Below are 19,643 nucleotides of genomic sequence, written 5' to 3' on the forward strand. Positions count from 1 at the left end.
TGGAAGATGTGTCCCAACGGTGGCCTGGCCCCAGGGTGGTCATGTTCAGTGCTGAACCATGTGGAGTCATCTTTTGTTCTGATAAATTTAGACTCAGGGAGAGAAGGGTTTTGGTGACAAGAACATGTTTATTACTTCACTGCCCTATTCACGTGCCTCCCAGAGCACCACGCTCGCAGTCACGAAGGCATCTGCTCCGGCTGATGTGTGCACGGGCCCCACGTCCACTGCCTGCCTCTGCCTCAGCAGGACAGACTGGACTGCGCTGTTTCGAAACGTAAGTGCCCCTGGTTGACTCTGGTGCTGAGTGGTGTGTTGCTGCCTATGCTCTGACTTGTGTCCCCATCAAAGGGAGCCTCTCAGATGCTGGCTTTCTGGAAGACTAAATGTTCTTTCATGTTTATGCCCGGAGAGCTGTTCTCCACACGCAGCCCTCAGGCAGGGGTGAGCTGAGGGGCCGGCTGGGGAGAGGGAAGGTTCCAGATACCACCCCCCAGGCGCAGCTCCGTGAGAAGAGGGTGCGTGGTGACTCTGTAAGCTGGCTGACTTGAAGTCGTCTCCACACCTTTTAAGTGCCTTTGGTTCTTGACTCAAATAAAAGGAAAAAGTCAAAAACACGTTTTGAGGCCTGATGTTCCCAGAGCCCAGACCTCTTGTGCCCTTTGGTTTTTAAATAGGAAGACTGGACTTCCTTGGTATCAGGCTGTCCCTCCTTCCAGGGTGGCTTTTTCACTCGTAAGGGGCATGTCCCTCCCCCTCCAGCGCTTGGGCCTCAAAAACCCAGAGCACTGCTGCCCTGAGACCACCCCCAGGGTTGCACTTTCAGGAGCAGTAAAGTGGGTACTTTTTTAAAACAAAAAGACTTAAACACCTTTACAGTAGGTGGGGCCCTCACAGCTGACGTCAGGTAAAGGCCTGGCGTGGGGACGGGTTCAGGTGATGGCGTGCAACAGTCACATGTGCACATGCTCACTCGGCGTGGAAGGGAGGTTGCTGAGTGGTCCCAGTTAAACACCGGCTCTGGGATGGTCCTCTCAGCTGCTTAAATACCCACGAAGGCAGCTGCACTGCTGTCACCAGCTCAGGTGTCTCCAGCCCCGTTTTCATCGAGTGGTGCACTCAGTCCAGCTCCTGTGGCAGGGACGGAAAACAGTCAGCCTGTCTGCCCCGCAGGCCAGGCCCCCGTGCCCGGACCTGCAGTCGGTGGAAGTGGACTGGGGCTTTGCAAACGCAGGCTTTCCCCCCGAGTCACGCACAGCGCCGAGGGCTGAACCAAGGCTGTCTCAGCCCCGCACACCGGGTGGGCTGGTAACAGACAGACTCGTGTTCTCGGGCTTCTCCCCTCCCCACGATTCAGCGTGCTTTCACACTGGATTGGGGTTTATATTCACCCCAGTTGTAAGACGCCTGTGAAGCTGGAGACCATGCAGAGCACGCGCTTTCAAGGCTCATCAGGGAACCTGAAGAGGGTCAGAGGCCTGAGCCGTGCTTCTGACAAGTAAAAGCCCAGACATTCACTAATGTTTTCAAACTTTCAGACAAGACGCCCACTTCCCTTCCAGCTAGTTTGTGAATAAACCCAAGCCAGAGGCCTAAGGCCTGCCTGGCCTCTTCCTTGGGCCACAAAGAGCTGTGGGCTCAAACTCCCTGCTTAGAAGACAGACTGCAGTCCCCTCTTGACCGCTGATCCTCCTTGGTAATCACGTAAGTTACACTCATTTTGGGACAAGGTGAAGTCGCAAGGAGATGGGAGGCAGCCTGGGCACCTCCCACCACCTTGCCTCCATCCTGTCATGAGCGCCAAGTCGGCCTTCACCACCTCCCACCAGTGCCTTTCCTGCTCACAGAAGCAGAACCTGGCCTTTCTTCCTGAGCAGGAAGACTGCCTTCTCTGGGGTCTGGTCACCAGCAGGCAGCCCTGCAGGACGGTCTCAGACCTTAGGGGAGATGCCTAGGAGCTGGTGTTGCTGGCTCTTACATTTTGGACTAAGTTCCTCACATAGGTGAGAAGATTCTGGTTGATGAAGTTCACCGTTGTGCGGAAGACGTCCTGGAGCAAGGCTGGCGTGTGACTGGCCACCTCTTTGGCCAGGAGCATGGTCAGCACGAGCAAAGTCTTCTCCTGGTCCACATCTGCGGGGCAGGCCTGGAGGAGCTGCCCCAGAGTCGTGGCGAAGCCCCGCCTTCTGTCCTGCATGGAGGAGACAGAGCCTCGCTGACCAGCCTCCTCCTGCTGGAGGAAGGCCGCCCTTCAGTGACAGCCATGAAGGGGCCTTCCTTTCAGAGGAGCGCTGTCAGCAGCAGATGCTGGAGGGGAGTGAGGACAACTCTGGTCTGAGAGGGCAGACGGAGACACCCCCCCCCCCAGCACCTGAGCTGAGGGTCAGTGCCCACCGAGGGCATCCGGGCCTCATGCAAGGGTGCAGGGAGAGGAGGAACCCCTCCCGCCCGTCCAGGGGAGGCCTCCATGGACCATAGGCCCCAAAGGACCTTCCCTGAGGGGGAGAGAACGTCACAGCTGCTTGTGCGCCACGACACCTTCAAACCTCAAAAGGGAGCTCCCTGGACGGGCCAGACCCTGGACTACATTTCTGAGTGTTGGGGGGGCCCCTGCGTCCTTAGCCATCAGTAGTGGACCCCCCCACCTTGGCTCCTACACATGCCTGACGGCCTTGTGGGGTGTGCCCGGCCTGTGGGGCCACCCCTGGTGGGGACTTAGCTCTGTAGGCTCCCTCAGTCAACTCCCTGAACTGGAGGAAAGAGCCACACACATCGTGTTCACCTTCTGGGGGCTTTGTCCCCAAACGCTGGATCTGACTGAAAGTTTGGGTTTTTCGTGTCAAGTTACTTAGTTCTTCTTAACCTGAAGGGTCGTCAGGCTGGTCCTATTTCCAGCTCTTTTGTGGACAGTCAGGACCCGAGGTGCAGGACAGACCCTGAGCAGCCCCCGCTTCCTGACCGCCCGTGGGTGTTCGCGCTCACCTCCTCCGAGAGGCTGCCATTTGTGAACTGCGCGGCCAGGCCCTGGATCAGCCCCGGGTGGATGCTGCGGCCCATCGTGTCCCCGATCTGTGCGAGCTGCCTGGCGATGTCCCAGATGGCCTCCTCTTGACTCGCAGAAACTAAACGTCAGAGAGGGTGGCTCTAGACGACACTTCGCTGACCCCTCCTCCCAGAACACGGCGGTTCTGCTTTGGAGCAAAGCCGGCATCTCCCCACCCCTGCTCCTGAAAACGGTCCGTGATGCTGAGACAGCCGCTGCAGCTAGCTGGGCTCTGGCCCCTGCATCTGACAGCCATCTGCCCAGGAAGTGGTCCAGAGGGCTCTGCAGCCCGGCCATGCTGGCATCACAGGTCCTGGATGCAGCCCCCCTCCCCCTGGGCCCCCAGTGCCCCCTCAGGCTTGTCTTGCTGGCCTCCCCACAGCCTGGACCGTGGCACGCAACTCGAGCTTGATTTCTCTCCTCAAAACCTTCCATGCACCTGCCTCACTTTCAGGGACAGGTCACCCGGATCTGACGTGACCTTGGACCTGAACGTCCACTGTTCCCATCGGAGGTCCAGCCACACTGACTGTGCTCAGTACCGCTCCGGGCCCTGGCCTTCCCACCCCGGGTTCTTGCTGAAGCTACTGCCAGCTCCACCGCACCCGACTCCTGCAGCCCTGACTGCCTAGCCTCTCCCACCTCCTTCCAGCAACTCAGGAGCCACGGCAAGTCCAGCCGAGGGAACGAGTCAGCATCACGAGGTGGCCACCAGAGCCTCTACCTGCCTTTTGCTTCCAAACCTCATTAGGTCCCCGTCCACACGCTCATTTCCTACTGTCATCACTTTGGCCACTGCGTCCAGCGAGGCTTTGGGGCCCCGAAGCAGGGACGGTGTGGGAGAGCCACCCAGGGACAGCCTCTGCTTGTCCCTCCTGCCCCCAGGCCTTCTCATCCTTCCCCAGGGGACCAGCCAGGAGACACAGCAGCTGGATCCCTGGGCCACACCCCTGTCCACCGAGTCGAGGCAGCCGGAGGTCCGGAGGCTGGAGTGGCCCAGAGGGCAGCGCGCAGCAGGAACCAGGCGGAGATGAGCCCACAGCCCTCCCAATGCCTACCTGTGTCCGCTGCGCCCCCGAGGGGGTGGCTCCACTGGCTGCCATCTGTCTGCAGCTCATCGTCGAGGGCCGTGCACATGGGGAGCTGGTGGCCCAGTGCCTCCAGCTCTCTGTGGAAACTGGAGGGGGAGCAGCTCTGGAGGAAGCTGAACACCAGCAGGCTGGTGATGCGCTCATCCTGGGGGCCTGCACCGTTGCTGACCTGAGATGAAAGCCACCTGAGACGGCCTCGCTGGCCCGGGGACCCGCGTGCCCGCCCGCAGGTGAGGGCAAAGTGCTGCTGCTGCAGAAGTGGCTCCTCTCGGGGACGGAAGCCAGGCAGACGCAGACTTAGCGGACAGCCCTGCATCAACGCGCTTTGCCAGGCCCCCCCGTCCTCCTTCACTGGCCACGCATCCAGCAGGTTTTCAGTACAGACCGGGCAGTTGTGACCACAGACAGCGTCTGCCTTTGGCCAGCTGTGGCCGGCTCAGGTGGGTAAGCCCCTTGACCGAGCCTACAGAGAGAACTACCAGGACAGGATGCCGCCTGTCGAAGCCGAGGCGGCCCCAAGGGAACCAGGAGGGACTCCCGGGGCGCTGACTGCAGGCGCACACGCACAGCGGCTGGATGACGGCAGACCCCCCCCCCAAGAGCTGGGACGACGGGCACCGCCTGGCACCTGCCCAGAGCAGGGCCCACGGACACACGTCCCGGGCTAGAAGTGGCCATGAGAGGAAAACACAGGTGCAGGTAGCAGTTGCTTCCAGGTCCCTAATGTTTTTCATTAGAAAAATCAGAAAACTGGGTGAGGGTAGAGCGTGTGCTTAGCATGCATGAGGTCCTAGGTTCAATCCCCAGTATCTCCATTAAAAAAAAATTGTAAAATTAAATACAATTAGTTCCCTCCACCACCACCACCAAAATAAAAAAAAATTGCAAAAAGAAAAATCAGAAAACTTTTAGAGAACAAATTGTTTTAAATAAATAACATGCATAGTCAGGTGCTCATATGTTGCCATTAAGCCTTCTCCAGAATTACTCCTGAAAAAGGTAAAAATGTACATAAAGCTCTACGTATTAAATCTTTACGGTGAGGCCAGGTGGCACAAGGCAACTTAGAAACTCAAAGTGCTTCCCTTCTGCCTCAGGGAGGTTCCTGGTGGGGAAGGAGGAACCGGGGCCGAGGCCATGCAGCTGACGGTGCCCCCAGAGCCATCCTAGCCCTGACCCCAGGACCTTTCCCAGATATGGGGTCTTTGCAGATGGCATGAGCTAAGGTCGGGCCACAGTGGACTAGGGAGGACCCTCCATCCAAAGACTGGTGTCTCTACAAGAGAAAGGAGGGGCAGATGCAATGGGAAGACAGGGCAGGAGCCAGAGTGATATGTCTGCCCAGACAGCCAGGCACCAGGAGAGCCTCCAGGAGGAACCCACCCTTCAACACCTGGACCTCAGACCTCTGGACACGGAGGGAAAACACCCAGTTTGTGGGGCTTCGTGGCTGCGGCCCCAGGAAACTAAATCAGGCCATTTCTGCCTGGACTCCCTTCACCTAGAGGCTGGCAAATGGGGTCCCAGAGCCTGGCTGCAGCGCACTAGTTGCCACCGACTTTGCCAGGTCGAGCATCCAAGACGGTGGGAGGGAAGCGTTTCATGTTAGGGGCGTGGGTCCCAAAGCTGCGAGCGGGCAGCCCATGGACGGGGTCCGTTCTGACAGTGTGACAGCAACAGGCTGGACTGGACCCCAGGATGGGCAGTCGGCCCAGCACCAAGAACCAGCTAGGCCGGGGACAAGCCGGGGACGGGCCAAGGAGGGACCAGTGACCACCGTTGACATGAACGTCTCAGAGGCGGGTGCTCTGATGGCTGCCCCTTTAGGTCACAGGGAAACTGAGTTACGAGAAATGATGAAGACTTAGGAAACCTTGCTGGACCAAAGTACCTCTCGCTATAAAGTCAGTTCCAATGCAGAAAAAACGATGGACAGGTAGCCAGCGTGTCTGATACACTGGAAAAGTGCTGGTGTCCAAACCTAGAGAAGGCAACACCAAACACGCAAGCCCTAAAACCAATTTCATTTCTTGCTCTTCTAAATACCAAAAAAAAAACATCACAGAAGAACACTACAGTGTGGCTAAACACCACCACACAAACACACAAAACCCCCAAACCCGAGACACTGTGCTCGGTGAGGTCAGACACAAGAGGTCACGCTGCGTGAGTCCCCCACCCGTGTGGCCCCCGAAGCAGCCACTGTTCCAGGAAGCACAGGACGAGGGGCCGGGCGGTGGCGGCCACAGAACAGGGTGAGCACAAGCACTGCCACTGAGCTTATGCTTTAAAAACGTTACAGTGGTTAATTTTACACTATGTACATTTTACTGTATTTTTTTTTTAAACTGGAAAATAATGTAAGTCAGAAAGAGATACAAGATGCAAATTCTGGTGGGGGAAGAGGAGGCGCCTGCGAGTCTCCTCACGAACTAACGCTGGGGGACTCCCGAGTCTCTGCTGGAAGGAAAAAGTAAAAAGGGAAGGGTTCCGCAGCCCCCCCCACCTGGTTCAGGTGTCGGAGACGCAGGACCAGCGGCCGGCGCCCTGGGTGCAAGTCAGAGGGGGCACCGTAGGGCAATTTGGACCCTGATAACAGGCCTTCGCCAGCACAAGGGCAGCTCCCCAGACCCCTTCTGTTCTACCAGCTGACATTTCTCCTGCAGCACCCGGCAGGTAACAGCGTGGCTGACATCCCTGTAGAAGGATGTTTGCAAGGTTCACACCGAGACCCTTCAGGTGCCAGATGCTGCTCAGGAACCCGGGCACCGAGCTCACAGTCCCACCTCCTCAGACGCCTCCTACAGGGGCTGGTGGGACTGGGGGTACCTGATGCTGGGCCCTGACATGACAGAAGAGGAAGGAAGACCAGGCAGATATGACTGGCAACGCCATGATTCCTTCTCGCGCCCGTGTTCATTCAAGGCACCCGGCAGCATTTAGGCACCGAGAAGGCAGGCACCAAGGGGGCTGGCCCATACTGCCCGAGGTAACCACTCCCAGGAGCTCCCAGCCTTTCAGAGGCCTTCAATCAGAAAGCCTCCTTGTCCTTCGGTGAGGACAAGAGGGGCGAGGGGACGAGAGAGGCCCGTTTTCTCCCCCCGTGCTCCAGGAAGTTGTGAGTGAGAGGCTCCTTCCGCAGGGCTGCCCCCCACTATGCCCCCCCCAAGCCTCCCCTGGGACAACCACAGCATCTGACCTTAGAATCCATGGCCTAGGCAGCCTGGCGGGCTCCGGCTCTCAGGGGTCCAAGTTGGTGGCCTGGAAGAGAACACACACAGGGTGGGTGCTGGTTCCTGCAGGGACACCCACTCCAGGACCCCTCAGGGAAGAGGGGAGCCGTCCTTCCCAACTGTGCGCACCCTGGGCTCCCACTTCCTCTGCAGCTTGAAACTTGGGGAGCGCAGAACCCCGTTATGGAGACTGAGGCCCCACCCCGAGTTCATGGCTCAGGCAAATAGGGCAGACAGACTCCCCACGCACCGAGCTGCCTCCATGAATAGGACCCAGCGTCCCTGGGGGTCTCTGCATCACTGCCACCACCCGAGCACAGGCCTCCCCTCAGCCACCACCCAGGGCACACCACACGGACCCTGACTCCGTGGTGCACACTCGAGCGGTGGCCAGGCAGGCCAGCTCCCCATGAGCGTGGCTTCAAGGGCAGAGAAGAGAAACTTCCCACAGAAAGGAGAAAGAATATCTGACAGTTACACAGAAGGTTAAAGCTTCCATTCAGCATATCTTACAGACTAAACAATCCAGCGTCAAGAAGGGACCAGATGAGCCCACTGGAGACGGGGCTGAACCAAGTGAGCTGGCATCTGGGAGAGCAAAACGCCACACCCGCTCATTCCACACGGTTCCTAAACACCCAGGAGGACAAGACAGACAAAACGGACAGCCAGCTCCTCTTCAGGGAGGAAGGGCAGAGTGGCCTCCACCTCCCTGTCCCGGGTGCCCTGGCCTCATGCATCCCCAGCCCATGCACCCTATGGGGCGGGGCGGGGTGGGGCGGGGCGGGCTGAGTGTCTGGGAGGAAAGGGGCCAAGAGCAAAGACACAGGTGGAGGCAGACAGGCAGGGGGCAGAGCGGGAGCCACTGTCAGCATCAGGACACAGCAGACAGAACAGCCCCCAGGGAAGAGGCCAAACCACGGCCATAGCCACAGGCCCCCCCCCGCCACCCCGCTCTGAGGAACCAGCATCAGGATGCTCTCCACAGAAGCACCTCACCGGCCGCCCCCACCTGGTCCATGACCATGGCACTCACACTGGCCGCATTCCCGTCTTCACAAAATATCCTAACCCTTTGAACAACCCTTGAACCACGCGGGGGTTAATCTGCGCAGAATTCACCCAGACCTGCACTCTGCACTCTCAGACAACAGCCCGGGGCCGTGTGGCATTTTTTAATGAAAACCATGGGCATGAGTGGACCTGCTGTTCCAGGGTCAGCTGTGCTGATGTGTCTATAGCCACAGATGCACAAAAAGACCCAGACCTGCCGGGGAGCGACTTTTCCTTCTTAAATGAACACATACTAGATTTTACTGAACTCACTATTTAATGGAGAAAAGAGTAAGACGATAAAACCACTCCACACCCACAGGAAAGGAGGCAGGGTGTCGCATGTCTGGGCACGTCGCTGGCACTAGCACCAGTCTCCTGCCACTTACAGAGGCCTTCAGTAGCCCCAAATCGAGAAACCCAGAGAGGGCCAGCTGGCCGGAACACGCGGGGGTTTTGTGCATGTGGGTCTTTCGCAGTTTCTCCAGACAGTCTCCAGCCTGGGCTTAGATGACTCTCACACACAGGCGGTCTCACTAGGCTGCCTCACGGGCCCATCCTGGCAGCAGCAGCGTTAGTTAACCAGCGAGGCCTCCTCTGTTTCTTTTGCAAATTTAGATCCGTGGCATTAAACAGCTACCAAAGGCACAGAATCGACTTCGGTCTGGAAATTTTCGTAAGGAAGCTTGAAAGCAGCCCTTTCCTGTTCACGCATTTCTGTTCCCCTCTAACCCTTAAGAGAACCTAATTACAGGAATGAAAGCAACTGAAACCAACTCCTGACTTAGGCTCCGTGAATGCACACCACGCCTAGTCTGACCGGATGACGGCCGTGCTAGCTCTCCGCCCCCACAGCCCCCTGGCAACCCCGCAGGCAGATCGTGGGCAGAGTAACATCTGAAGAGTCCATCAGTCCGTGCAGGGAGGACTGTCCCCCCTTCTCCCTTTGAAAACACCCCAGCAGAGCAGGGCCTTCGGCGTGGTCTCTGAGCAAGAGTCCACTTTCTCCCCAGACTGCCGGCTTTTCTGATTAAAGCACCTTCCTTTCTACTGACACCTGCCTCGACAATGGCTTCTGAGTGGCAAGCAGGTGAACCTGAGTTCAGCAATGAGCTCGAACTGGGCTTTTTGCTGCCTGAGGGTAGGAGCCAGGCCTAAAACTCCACAGGCTTCACCTGCAGTTCCCACAAAGGTGTAAGAATTCCTCTGGAAAAAAGGGGAGCCCAGCCATGGGGAGCAAGGGCCGTTTATCCAGACACTGGCACCTGGCAGGAGAGGGTGGGAGAGCTTTGCGATGAGGGAGGTTCCTGGAGGGCAGAGTCCAATGCAGACCCAGGGTGGAAGCAGGAACAAAAACCAGGGAAGCTGTCAGTTACTGACCAAGTCCTGAGGTAATATGTAGCTTCCAGGACGTCGCCAGAGAGCAGTCTGACTCGACCTACCAGGCTGGCCTCCTGGGCAGGGGCCTCCTCTGTTAGCATACAGTCGGCCCACTGTCTGTCCGAATATTCGGTCTCCCGCCGCCCTTCCAGGCCCCCTGGAAGTGACCCTCCTCCCACCACCACCAGGGACCCATGGCCAGACTGGCTTCCCTGCGGCTCTGCAGGTTTGCCCCCAAGACAACTCAGTTCTGTGACAAGCGGCTTGTCACACCCAAGCACATGAGCATCACTCAGGAACAAGGGCTCTCAATTCGTCCAGTGTTACTAAATCCAGGTTAAAAAAACAAAAGGACGGTATGGCGGTTTTCAAAAAAAATTATATACAGAATCATGGTCTGCTCCAGCAGCTCTGCCCCCAGGTATACAGGAAGTGAATAGGAAGTGAGAGCAGGACAGACGGGCTGCACCCCGGCCTTCCCGGCCGCATTACTCACAGCAGCTCCAAGGTGCAAACAGTGTCCCTCAACAGGTGAGCAGACGAGCGAAATGTGCCCATCCACACGGTAAATACAATCAGCCGCAAAAAGGAAATTCCAGCACCTAGTACCACACACAGGGACCTGGAGGACATTGTGTGAGTGACATAAGCCAGACACAAAACGGCAGATTCTCTGCGATTCTCTGAGGTCCCTGGGGGTCGAACTCACAGGCAGTGGACTGAGGTCTGCCGGGGCCGGGGGGACGGGGCCACAGCCACGTGCGTGGGCTTCACAAGCCTCTGCTTGTACGTTTGGAAACAGTTAAAACGGAAAAATTTGTGTGTATTTTACCACATGCACAAAAGAGAAGGCAATTCTGACACCTGTGACAACGTGGACACCATGTGACAGTGTGAGCATTATGTGACTGTGGACATTATGGGATGGCGAGGACATGCTGTGAATGAAACAAGCCAGACACAGGAACACATGTTGTCTGATCCCACTTGCATGAGAAGCCGTCTGCTTTTTAGAGAATTAATTCCTTATCAATGCCACTAAACTGTACACTTAGAATAGTTAAAAAGGTAAATTCTGTATCTACCGCAATAAAAAAAAGTTTGGAAAAAACCCTGTATCACCACACAAAACGAGGAGGCTTAACAAGAATTCTGCAGGTAAGAGCCAGATGTCAGTTGTCTGCCAGATTTTTATGGCTGACAGTTTAAGAAAGTTTCCTTGTGTGTCTAGAAAGTGGAAATTAAAATGTCGGCAGCATTCCAGGCAAACCCCGGTGTCCAGTGTATGCTGCCTGCAGGGCGGGGCCGCACCTGAGTTGAGGCTCGGCTGCTAAAGCCAGATGAGAGGAAGCCTGGTCTGGAAAGGTCAGGTGCAGACGCCAGCCTTCCCCGCTGTGGACGCCCCAATCGCTGACCACTTGGCCGCTGGGAGTGATTCACAGATTTCTCTAACCAACGAAGTCACAACAGAAGGGGGTCGCCTCTCTTGGGTACCGCGCAGAACAAACCCCATCAGTGTTTTCCCGGGAATAAAACCGGATCGTGGACAGCAAAAGCGCTCCCACAAAGCACAGTTTGAGTTACTTACATTAGTGACATTTTACCCAGACACGTAACCAAGGGGCTGCACCTCTTCTGACCACTCTTCCCACAAAGCTCTTACAACACTTCAAACAGATGTCATTAATTTTATAATATATCTTTTTGTAAGGTGAACAACCTTTGGGACTCTCCAGGGGCACTCTGGGAAGTCTCGCTTTAGGTGTAAAAGATATCGTGGGAAGTTTTTTTTCCTAATCTCAGGGTCCAGTCTTCGGAAGTGCTGCCAGAGTCCACTTGGGCACTGACAGATGGGACCATGGATGCTGAGAAACAGGATCTGGTCAAGAGTGAACGAAACTCAAGACCTTAGCTCATCATGAGTGGTGCGCCTTTGTCCTCCGTGGGGCTGTTTCCCCCAAAGACACAAAATAGCAAACATTCTGTTTTACAGACTCTCTGCCACCCACTTGGCAGATAATAATCTCTCTTTCTGACAGCAAAGGCAAGACCATCGAGACAAACTCTGCTAAATTGGGAGTTTCACAGCTTCTTTTTAGACTCAAGACATTTAAGAGACCTGCAAAAATACGCAACAATGTCGTTCTCACTAAAAATGTTGTTTTGCAAAATACACGTAATTATGTTCACAAGCAGCAGGCATGCTGGTGTTTTCAAACAGATCAACAATATTTTAAATTTTCTCCAGTTTTAATTTCTAACAAAAAAAAACAGATAAAACTTAAAAGCTTTCCAGGCTCCTCAGTAGTTTTTATATGTAAAAGCATCCAGAGGCCAAAAAAGCTTGAGAAACTCTGCTTTGAGAGGAAAAAAACAGCTACTCCTTTTCCTTGAAAATAAAAGCTTATACACAAGTGTTTCTGTGACTTTTAAGCCAAGTGACTGAGGTCACTTCACAGAGAAGCAGGTGAGTGGTGACGGAGGACCAGCCCCCGACACAGCACACCTTCGAGGTGCAGCGCGGGGCCTTACAACCAGGTTTGCTGGCCAGAGGCAGAGCCTCTGCTTAGTTTATTGAAAACCATTAAAATTATACCTGGTAACCAATGTTTTAGCATCCTGCCTTATTTCCACGTTATCTAGGTACACAGTGATTGCCCATTAACTGACTCAATTTATTGTACAGCATCCAAAGCTGGAATGCTATTAAAAACAATCAGAATTCAAGTCAATTTAGTTGAAAACAAATTTATGTTTTTCATAACCTTAAACATTATGTAAGAGTAACATCAGCTCATTTGATAAGTAAATCTGTAGAAATCTGGAGGGGACCAAGTAGAATAAAATTTATTACACTATGTTGGTATATTGAATATTGAGTATTACATATACTCAGTATAATACTGATAAATCAGAGAAAACTTTTTTAACCAAAAATTATTAATTTATTCTCATTTGCCAAAGATTTATCTTAATCATGGGAACCTGAACTCTTTTTTAAATTTGAACATAGTTGTTACACATGTAGTTACAGGTGTGCAACACAGTGATTCACAATTTTAAAGGTTACTTCTATTTACAGTTATTATAAAATACTGACATTCCTGTGTTGCACAGCGCATCCTTGTAGCTGACTCATTTTATACCTAACAGCTTGCACCTCTCAATCCCCTGCCCCTGTCTTGCCTCTCCCTCCTCCCCTCCCCACTGGTCACCACTGGTTTGTTCTATCTTTGAGTCTGCTTATGAACCTGTAGTCTTAAAAACATTTCTGAGTTTATTTCTGTGCATTTTAAACCTTTTAAAAGTCTAATACATATAAGTTATTAGAAGAACAATTTCCTGATTTTCTGGAAATTTTAGAAGTATTTGACTTATATAAGCATTTATTTAGGCCCACAAGTCAATCAGAATAGAGTTCCTTCCATTTAAGACATTTCACAACCTAACTCCCCAACAATGAAAAAAAAATATGTCCACATTGACCCAGAGGGGGAGAGAGAGGCCTCTGTGAATTACGGAGCACAGGAGGCACACAGCATCCGTCCTAGGATGCCAGCCCCAGGTCCAGAGAAAACACAGAAACATGGGCCTGTTCTTCCTGGTGGGCACAAAATCCTGAACTGAGCTCAAGACAGATCACGGACACACAGACACGTCCCAACCGTCCGACTCTCTGTCCAGTCTTGCCCAGCAGAGAACAGACCCCTGTCTTCTGCCCACAAGGACCACAGGCCCACACCCTCAGTCAGCGAGACCACAAACGGGGTAATTGGTCCACATGCACAAACCAGAAACCAAACGACCCCAGTCAGGATAGAGAGAGGTTCCACCCGCCCCAAGAAGTCACCCCAGGAGCTGAGAGGAGACGCACGGACCCACCAGCCTTGCTTTCAGGGGTGACTCCAAATATACCAATTAAAGAAAAAAGGTGAAACCACGACTTCTATACAAACACAAAATGATATGCCTGAGGTTCTACTGGGAGGAGGGAACCAGATTTCTAAGGTGGCTGCCAGCTCTAGTGGTATCACTGTTAGAGCTGTAAGAAGGCAGTCCTTCCCTTTCAGCGGTGTTCAGGATCAAGGCAGAGCTCAGGGAAACTGCCTGATTTACATGTGGGCTCCTTCTACATGTCCCCCGGACACACTGTGACCTCCCTTCCACCCACTCGGTCCACCCGGGTTCATCCGGACAGAAGGACACTGGAGTTTGGGACACTGGTCCCTCGGCCTCCTTGGAACCCAGCTTCCCGCCTCTCACCCTTCTCCACAGACACTGGGGAAACTCCTTCCCCTCCCATCCCAAGGGCTCGGGGACCACTGATCCAGCCCACAGGTTTTCAGCCCTGGCTGCACACACTGGAACCAACTGAGACGCTTTAAAATATACTGACTTGACAGCCCTGGAGGTAATAAACGAGTTCACCAAGGCTGCAGGACAGTCTCCGCAAGACCCGCCGTCCTTCCACATGTCCTCAACGAACAGCCCGCAAGTGAGACCGAGAAACAGAGCAGCACTGAGGAAGTGGTACGCTCGACAGCACAGGGAACTGTATGTTACACCTTGTGGTAGCTCACGGTGAAAAAGAATATGAAAACGAATATATGTATGTTCATGTACGACTGAAGCACCATGCTGTACACTAGAAATTGACACAACATTGTAAACTGGCTATACTTCAATTAAAAAAGTAAAAAAAAAGATAAAGCACTTGGGAATACACTTAATGAAAGAGGTGTAAGGCTTGTACACTGGAAACTATGAACGTCACTGAAGGAAAGTGAAGGTCTAAATAAATGAGATCGTTCCTGTTCTAACCGGAAGACGTATTTTGTTCTGATGGTGACACTCCCCAGACTGATCCACAGACTCAACACCGGTCTTCGCAGACTCCCAGCTGGCTTTTCTGGGGGGGAAGTGACAAAAGGTTCCCTTGCATAAAGAAATGCAAGGGCACAGGATAGAGCAGACGTGGTGGACTCAACACTTCCCAACTTGTCAACGAGCTGCAGTAATCGCAGTCCTGGCAAAGGATAAACACACACACCAACAGATCAGAAATGATGGCCCACAAATGCACCTTCGTATTCATGGTTAACTCATCTCTGACAGCGGGGCCAGGACCTGGGTACAGAACAGGCTCTCTAGCAAATGTGCTGGGACTACTGGATCACAGGGAACAGAAGTATGCATTTGGGCCCCGACCTTGTATCATACACAAAAATTAAGTCAAAATAGATGCCACACCTAAATATAAGGGCTAAAACTATAACACTCTTGTAAGAGAACAAAGGAATGAAACTTTATGGCCTTAGGATGGGCAGTGATTTCTTAGATATGACACCAAAAGAACAAGCAATATAAGAGAAACAGATAAACTGGACTTCTTGAAAATTAAAACTTTTGTGCCTCAAAGGACAGGATCAGTGAAAAGACAACCCACAGAATCAGAAAAAATATTTGCAAATCATTCTTCAGACAAGGGACCTGTATCCAGAATGTATAAAGAACCCTTAGAACTTGATAATTTTAATAGATATTTCTCCAAAGATATACAAATGGTCAATAAGCACACAAAAAGACACTCAACATAATTAATCATGGAAATGCTAATCAAAATCACAATGAGACACCACTTCACACCCACCAGGATGGCTAGAATCAGAAAGACAAACGATAACCAGGACTAGTAAAATGTGGAGAAGCCGGAACCCCACACCGTGCTGGTGGGAATGTAAAATAGTGCGGCCACTTTGAAAGTTTTGCAGTTCCTCGAAACGTTTAACAGTTTTCATATGACCCAGCAATTCCACTCCTATGTATGTATACATATGAGAGAGATGAAAACACGTCCACCCAGAAGCTTGTATGTGAATGTTCACAGCAACATTATTCAAAACAGCCAAAGCGGAATGTCTATCAACCGTTGAATAGATAAAGAAAATGCAGTTTATCCATAAAATGGAGTATTATTTAGCCATAAAAGGAATGAAGTTCTGATACATGCTACGGCATGGATGCACTCTGAAACATCATGCTGAGTGCAAGGAGCCAGACACAAAAGGCCACATGTTGTATGATTCCATTTACACAAACTTCCCAGGCGAGGCAAATCCAGAGAAAAAAGTAGATGAGCCGGGTCTAGGGCTGGGGGAGAAGGACGGGAGAATGGTGTGTTTGGAGTTTCCTCTGGGAGTGCTCAGAAGCTTTGAAATAAGATTGTGGTGATGGTCGCACAACGCTGTGAATATACTAAAAACCACTTTAAATGGGCAAATTTTATGGCATGTGGGACATCTCAATAAAGTGGTTTAAAAAAAAAGACAGCTGGAATCAAGAGGGGGGAGCCCCTCACAGGCCTAGGGCTACACCCCAACCTCGGAAGTGCACCTCCTGGTGCCAAAAGCCTCAGCGACCTAGTCTCTTGCTGCTCCCACCTGCCCAAGCCCTGGGCTTCTGAGACCTAAGCAGGGGCCGCGTGTCCCAGGGGCTACTGCAGGGCGTCTAGGTTGGCCTTGGTCTCAACACTCCACCACCACCCTGCCCTTAGAGTCAGAGAAGGAGAGAGGTGTCTCCAAGACCCTCTGGTGACGCTGAGCCCCAGACCCCAAAGAGGCCTCTCCTCAAGTGCTGGCAGCCGCACCCCCGGCCACATGTCCTGCCACCAGAGCAGAAGGTCCATGCACCAGTTCCTCTTACACCTACTCTATTGTTTCCCTTTCAAACTACCTCGGCTTCCACCTCCCCCACCACCAAGCTGACAGGATTACTGAGGGCAGGGGGTAATTTACAACAAACCACTTCCTCGTTTTCTGAGCTGATGGCTTCTAGGACCCTGGCTGCATACAAGAACCCAACAGCCAACCTAGAACTCAGTTTGCAGCAGAACCTCCAGAAACGGCAGCTCAGCGGTTCATCCAGATGCTTGTCTGTCTTTCATCCTTTCATCAGAAACTTCCTCATTTTGACCAAAGAGGCAGGAAGGGGAGGAGAGGAGTGGCGAAAGGGGCTGGGAGCCTGCCTGGGAGGGGTCTTGGGGAAAAGCCCCACTGAGGGTCCGAGGGTCCACGGCCCGGCGACCTGCAATGGAGGTGGCCTGCAGAAAGACCGCGTCCTCCTCTGCCCCTCGCCCCATGTGTAACAGTTGCGGACGGGGGAGATGGGGTAGAGGCTGGGAAACCCAGGCAGTGCCGGCGGCCAGCTAGTCTCCCTCCGCTGTGAACCTGGGCAAGTTACTTACTCTCCCCCCACCCCGAGCCTCAGTTTCCCCATCCGAAAAGTAGGGACGGACGATAACTGATTACCTTCTGTCCAAACACAAAGTGCTCTGCCCGTGTGCCCCACGCAGTGAGCTGTGTCACCATCCTCAATTAGCTGTCTTTTGCAGATCCGCCAGTGGTCTCTGGGGAGCCAGCCAAGGGTGGCAGCCAAGATGAAAGGGAGGCCCACTTGGGTGGGGGGCTTGCCTGGGGGGCACGCCAGGCTGCCACATCTCCAGCCTGACAAATGGTCACCAGAAGTGCTGCCACAGAAGCACTTACAGTGGCCACGGCAAGAGGCAGAGTCCCTGGATACCCCCAGCAAGATGCACACAGTCCACCATCAGGACACAAACCCGTCTCTCCCCTTGCACAAGACAGAAACAGAACAGCTAGAGTACCACTCACTGCCCTCTACCTGGTCAGGACTGCTGCCCTGGGAGGCCCCATCACCCCGTGCCCTCACCCTTCCTTCTCAGGGCTGGGACAGGCCATTTTCACCAGCAAATGCGTGGACTTCGGTTCCTCCAATTAGTCTCGCCAGGGCAGCTAAGGCTGTGAGCTTCCCCCTGCAAGACCAGGGAGCAGGGCACCTCCCCCAGAGGGCCCTGCACTGCTGGCAAGCTCCTATTCATCTTTCAGAGTCCACCCCAGACAGCGCACACGAACCAGAGCATGTTCCCGCAGCTCTTCGCTCCAAAGCCTGTACCCCAGTGTATCACAGTTGCCATTCCTGCCACACAGCACCCGGTCCCTCAGAGCCCCCTACCCGGCCCGGGCAGCCCGGCACCGAGCGCAGGGAAGCTGGCCCTTGAACCCCTGCCGAAATGCTGCCCCTCTCCCCGCCGCTCCTCCCTCCGGCAGGAGCGCAGCCCCAGCCCCGGCGCTTCCTCCTCTTCCCAGCAACGCCTTCCTGGAGCCACCTCAGCTTTTAAAGCCAAAGGACCCCCCCCACCCTCCGCCCAGCTCGAGTACAGACCCGTCCCAGGATTCGGGGGCCCTGGCTCAGGGTCTGCCCCGAGAAGGCAGGGATCCAGGCCCAGGAGAGGCCCCCACGCCAGCGTGTCTGCGCCCCCGAGGGTGGCGACGGAGTGGAAACCACATGCCCCGGCACAGAGGCCGCCGAGGGAGGCCCGCTGGAAGGGCAGGGCCCGGGGGGAGTCGCCTGAAAGGGGCTCAGGGGTGAGGACCACCCCCCCGAGTGAGGACTCCCCAGTGAAGACCACCGCCCGGGTGAGGGCCATCTGGCCCCCGGTGAGGACCCAGGGAGGGCCATCCGGCCCCCAGCCCCACCCCTCGCCGCCACCGCCGCGACCCGGGCAGCGCCGCACGACTGGTTCGTTGGATCAAAGAACCGAGCCCCGCACGCGGCCTGGTGGCCGAGGGTCTCCGGCCTCCCAGGGTCCCTGGCCACTAAGTCACTCAACAACCCACTTCCGCCTCCGGCAGCGTATTCAGGGCCGTGAGAGCCGGGGGGGTGCCTGGGCCCGGGACCGCGGCCGCCTCACGCGGACGGGGCGGCGGGAAGGAGCACGCGCGGGGACCCGGGGCGCTGGGCGCGGGGCTGCACTCACCTCCGAACTCACACGCGAGGCAGCGGGACTGAGGCGCGCGCAGCGCCGGGCGCGGGCGGGAAAAGCCGGCGTCTCCAAGGCGTCAAGCGCGCAGCCGCCGCGCGCCTACTTCCTCCAGTTCCGCCCCGTCCTGGGCCCGCCCCTTCCGGTCACAGCCCCCCCCCCGGGCCCTGCCACGCCCACTCCCGATCGGGCCACGCCCCCTAGCAGGTGCCCGGAGGCAGAGGCGCTGGGAGAGGACACCCGGGGACCAGGGCGGAGGTTGCACGCGAACTCGAACTCGAAAATAGAAACTGAATTTTAAAAAGAAGAAAAAGACCGGGAGGAAATATAACCAGAAACTATCGCCTGTTTACTGTAAAATAATAAAATCACAGGGATTTTCCATTTTGTACTTTCCAATTTTTCTTAAATGACTATGGCACCAATTTTACGATGACTAAAACTATTGCAATAAAGATCACATAATGGAAGTTTTTAAATCTAGGCAGTGTTATCTATGCTCCAACTTGATTTCTTATCAGAGCTGCATATCCAAGTGATTAAACAGCGAGAAATACTTTTAAATAGGGTTCCTGGCAGCCAAAATAAAAGAGAAAGAGGGAGTGACTGATTTCACCACTCTGCAAAGAAAGGACGGAACTTGCCAATTTCCACTTCGAGGAGTCCAACCTTATCTCACACCTAACTTTAAATGAAATATCTGGGTTTTATGTGCAGCTTAAATTGGCTCTGAAGGAAGTGTCAAAAGGGACAATCTAGATATTCCAAACAAGATCAGGTTCATTCCAATAAATGCGTGACTGGTGAAAGGGCAACACTCTTACGATGTCTGAGATCACAAAACAAACCACCCATCGGGGGAGCTCAGCACTCTATCCCCGCAAAGGAAGACGCAGGCCAGGCCAGCACTGAGGTAGAGACCTCCTCACTTGGCAGCTGAGGCCGTCCGCAAAGCCACCAACCCCACTAAGGCAACCACACTCTAGAGCAGTAAGTTCATTTCT

General features: G+C 54.2%; 1 protein-coding gene across 3 annotated transcripts; it reads right to left on the reverse strand.

Annotated features, from left to right (window-relative positions):
• Window positions 1–108: 108 nt before the first annotated feature.
• On the reverse strand, window positions 109–18,710 carry BID (BH3 interacting domain death agonist). Of its 3 annotated transcripts, XM_072954459.1 has the most exons (6): window positions 18,637–18,710; window positions 7,334–7,395; window positions 4,102–4,303; window positions 2,983–3,122; window positions 1,979–2,191; window positions 109–1,131 (listed from the first exon to the last, which is right to left on the reverse strand). In XM_072954459.1, exons 2-6 carry the CDS (start codon window positions 7,343–7,345, stop codon window positions 1,120–1,122), a joined length of 579 nt encoding a protein of 192 aa, XP_072810560.1. In that variant the 5' UTR covers window positions 7,346–7,395; window positions 18,637–18,710; the 3' UTR covers window positions 109–1,119. The 3 variants fall into 3 exon arrangements, 2 of the variants coding, with proteins under 2 accessions (XP_072810560.1, XP_031526688.1); XR_012066874.1 differs by lacking the exons at window positions 7,334–7,395; window positions 18,637–18,710 and having other exon boundaries at window positions 109–584; window positions 872–1,131; window positions 4,102–4,668; XM_031670828.2 differs by lacking the exons at window positions 7,334–7,395; window positions 18,637–18,710 and having other exon boundaries at window positions 4,102–4,668.
• Window positions 18,711–19,643: the final 933 nt, after the last annotated feature.

The sequence above is a fragment of the Vicugna pacos genome, chromosome 34 (assembly GCF_048564905.1).
Source record: "Vicugna pacos chromosome 34, VicPac4, whole genome shotgun sequence".
Classification (NCBI taxonomy): Eukaryota; Metazoa; Chordata; class Mammalia; order Artiodactyla; family Camelidae; genus Vicugna; species Vicugna pacos.